The sequence below is a fragment of the Suricata suricatta genome, chromosome 7 (assembly GCF_006229205.1).
Source record: "Suricata suricatta isolate VVHF042 chromosome 7, meerkat_22Aug2017_6uvM2_HiC, whole genome shotgun sequence".
Lineage (NCBI taxonomy): Eukaryota > Metazoa > Chordata > Mammalia > Carnivora > Herpestidae > Suricata > Suricata suricatta.
Window position 1 is genome coordinate 29,096,493 of NC_043706.1, and position 3,675 is coordinate 29,100,167.

The following is a 3,675-nucleotide window of genomic DNA, read 5'->3' on the forward strand; positions in this document are numbered from 1 at the left end:
AATCATTATCAGGTAATAGTATTGACAACAGTTTTAGCCATACATATTATTTAGTACATTCGTTACTCTTGGCAGGACCCAATCACAATATTTTAGGTATCTTTGAAATTAACCAATTACAGAGTGAGCCCAGGCAGAGTGTATCCTGAGGAGGGGAAGTTGTCCTGATTGGTTGCCCTCGATGTAAATGAGGGATACTGGCCTGGCCAATCAGGAGTCATCTGCCATCCCCCTTTATGCTAATTTTTGGTTTTCAGAGCGGACCAACCAGAGGTAGGATTATCTTTCTGAATATGTAATTTTTGGCATCCAGAGTGGACTAATCAGAGGCGAGACTGTGTTCTGTGTTCTCTGAGGCTTCCTGAAGCCTGTCATGAAGTCAGTTTGGTCCTTACAGTCACAGGCCCTGTCCACACTTGGCTCTTCAGAGCCCTCTCCTGTCCCCACCACTAACAGACTCAGAACAGCAAACACATGGATTCTGGAAGGTTCTCAGTAATTTCATTTATTTTCTGTTGCAACTTGACAAATCCTCTCCTTTATTACCTCATCATGCCCACATACCAAGAATTACAAAACATGAACTCGAATTCGTATCTGGTTCTCATTTTCAATAAGAAAGAAAAACATCAGTATTCAGCCCAACATGAAATAAAGATGGGGATGGAGATGGTTCAGCCCTGTCTCTGCTGGAACAGGAAAGCAGATCAGAACGGGAATCAGTATGGGGAGGGGTCATGGTGAGCAGGGTGGGCCAGTCTCCTTCGTCCTCCCATTATGATGATAGGAACACAGACACGTTCTGACACTGTTGGCAGAAAGAGGTCAGGGGCTCTTGATGGCACCAATGTGAGTGGGAATAAATCTTGCATCACTCAGTCCCTGAGGGCCCCTGTGAAAAATGTTAATCATGAACAAATTAAGGTCAGTCACATAAGTACCCTCATTCTCAACAGCGCCCCACATGTCTAAGTGTCCTTAGTGCCCCCTCTCCTCCCCACTTCAGGCCCTCCGGAGTCTTACTTGTAGGAGCCGTTAGAGACACATCAGAGCCCTGGCACTGTTATTGCCTAAGGTAGAACAAAACAGGATGTGATCAGAGCCATAAGAGATAAGACTAAAGGAGGAACTATGGTGGGGTGGTGACCTCCCCATGGGGTCCTGCCTACACTATCCAAGGGTTCCAGAGATCACCCCTCCATACCTATGTGCAGCATGAAAGTAGCTCGGTCCCTTTCCTCCTGTGGGAAGAAATACCATGTTAGAGACCTGGGGCCACTGGGCCACGGGATCCTAGAGCAGCCTCCTAGTCCTGGTCCACGATGAAGATTCCAGAGTTCTGACTTAATACCCAGGACAAGATCAGGAAACATGAAGAAAGAGGTGGGGGAGGGCACAGGACCACATGCCTTGCTGGATGTCTGTCCTCAGCAGGGATCTTCCTCTCTATCCTGTGACTGCTGGGAATCAGGTCCCTGTCACCAGAATTACTAAGTGAAAATCTGTCCTTCCTTTATACAAGTGCTTTGCTCCAGAGTGAATGTCAGTAATGGCTCTGAAGTGGGCAGGTGCATGTGTGTGGATGGTACTTCCCAGGAACAAGGCAGGACCATGTGCCACCCAGGAACCCCCCCCACTCTGTTCCTACCTGAGTGCATCTTTCTCCAGATCACAGCTCCAACCACCACAGTGACCACAAGGAGAGCGACAGCCACCCCAGCAATGATGCCCAAGATGGGGATGGAGGACTGAGGAGGCGGCTCTGGAAAGGGAAGGAAGGTGAGGGGCCCACACCTCTGGCTTCAGTCCTGACTTTGTGCAATTTGCCAGGAGGGCCCTGCTTTCCCTGACACAGGCTCTGCCCCAAACACTCCTTACCCCATCTCAAGGTGACAGGCTCGGGCAGCCCCTTGTGTTGCACGTGGCACGTGTATCTCTGCTCCTCTCCAGAAGGCACCACCACCGCCGCCCACTTCTGGAAGGTCCCATCTCCCGCAGGCCTGGTGTCCACAAGCTCCGTGTCCTGGGTGTGGTCCTCCCCATCACGCTGCCAGGTCAGGGTGATCTCCGCAGGGTAGAAGCCCAGGGCCCAGCACCTCAGGGTCACCTCACGGTCAGAGATGGGGTGGCGGGTCACGTGTGTGTTGGGAGATTCTGAGGAAGAAGAATCAGAAAACCCACAGCTCAGTTTACCTTTCGGGGCCACTGAACCTGCGTCCATGTGACCATCCTGAGGTGGACAGGACAACTGGTTTGGATGGAAGAAGCACAAAACCCAGACACCAGTCTAGCCTTTGGGATCTCCTGATCCTTAAGTTCTAGAATCAGGGAGAGAGAGGGGGTAGGAGGCGGCAGGTCTAAGGTGGGGACCACACCCCTGACTGTGGTGGAGGGTGAAGGAAAACAAAACCCGGAGTCAGATCTCCAAAGATGTTCTCAGTGTGAACAAGGCCTTGAGAGGGAAGGTCAGGGGTCACAAGGTGGCTGCCAGGGTCAAAGGGAACTGCTGGTGGGTTATTTCAGGGATGGTCTCAGCCTGCATCCCAGGGGGAGACTGGAGTCCTCAGGGTCATTTAGAGAAAAGCGCCCACTATGTGAGTCACTCTCTAGTAGGAATATGAGCACGGAGAAGGATCTCCCTCTTCCCATCCGTGGGAGAGACGCTGTTCTGACTCTGAGTCCATTTTCTCTTCCTCGTGGGCAGCCAGCCCCAGCGGAGGGGACATCAGGGAGGCCCCGCGGGCCCTGTACCTGCGCGCAGCAGCGTCTCCTTCCCCATCTCCAGGTACCTGCGGAGCCCCTCCAAGCACGAGTCCTCCAGGTACTTCCTATAGCGCTCCGCCTCCCCGGCCGCCTCCCACTTGCGGCGGGTGATCTGCGCCGCCGTGTCCGCCGCGGTCCAGGAGCGCAGGTCCTCGTTCAGGGCGATGTAATCCGCGCCGTCGTAGGCCAACTGACTGTACCCGCGGAGGAGGCGTCCGTCCGGCCCCATGTCACAGCCGTGCATTCTCTGGATGCTGTGTGACCCTGGCCCCGTCCCCGACCCCAGAGAAGCAGTGATTAAGTCCAAATCGAAAATAAAACCACCTAAAAGCCCAAACCGAAAGTTAAACACCCTAAAATCTCCCGCGGGCTCTTCCCGGGTCGGGAGACTAGGGAGTCGAGCGACCTCGTAGCTGCGCTCAGACACCGAGACTCGGGGTGACTCTGGCCCGTCCGTGGGGATGGGGGTCGTGACCTGTATCCCGGCCCGCGTCGCTCACCGGACTCGCTCTGGTTGTAGTAGCGGAGGGCGGTCTTCAGGTTCGGGAGGGCAATCTCGGCGTGCACCTTGGCGATCCGCGTCTCTCGGGTCCAATACTCCGGCCCCGCCTGCTCCATCCACGGCGCCCGCGGCTCCATCCTCGGATTTGGGGCGTCGCTGTCGAACCGCACGAACTGCGTGTCGTCCACGTAGCCCACGGCTATGAAGCGGGGCTCCCCGCGGCCAGGCCGGGACATCGCGGTGTGGAAATACCTCAGGGAGTGGGAGCCTGCGGGCGCGGAGGGGTGAGACCCGACCAACCCTCCTCTCGGCGCTGGGCCCGGGTCCCAGCGGGAGGCGGCCGGGAGGGCAGGGGGAGGGGTACCGGAGTCAGGGAGAGCAGGGCGGAGTCGTGGAGGGGGGGGGAGGGG

The 3,675-nt window shown here is 55.7% G+C and overlaps 1 protein-coding gene across 1 annotated transcript in view; it reads right to left on the reverse strand.

Annotated features, from left to right (window-relative positions):
* Nucleotides 1-489: 489 nt before the first annotated feature.
* LOC115295436 (class I histocompatibility antigen, Gogo-B*0101 alpha chain-like) overlaps nt 490-3,675 on the reverse strand; it is a 3,412-nt gene continuing 226 nt past the window's right edge. Inside the window, exons 2-8 of the mRNA XM_029943322.1 lie at nt 3,264-3,533; nt 2,752-3,027; nt 1,879-2,154; nt 1,649-1,762; nt 1,205-1,241; nt 1,024-1,070; nt 490-892 (exon numbers count right to left, since the gene is read on the reverse strand). Coding sequence (XP_029799182.1) covers nt 1,064-1,070; nt 1,205-1,241; nt 1,649-1,762; nt 1,879-2,154; nt 2,752-3,027; nt 3,264-3,533 — 980 coding nt within the window. The 3' untranslated portion in view covers nt 490-892; nt 1,024-1,063. The remainder of the gene's footprint in view (nt 893-1,023; nt 1,071-1,204; nt 1,242-1,648; nt 1,763-1,878; nt 2,155-2,751; nt 3,028-3,263; nt 3,534-3,675) is intronic.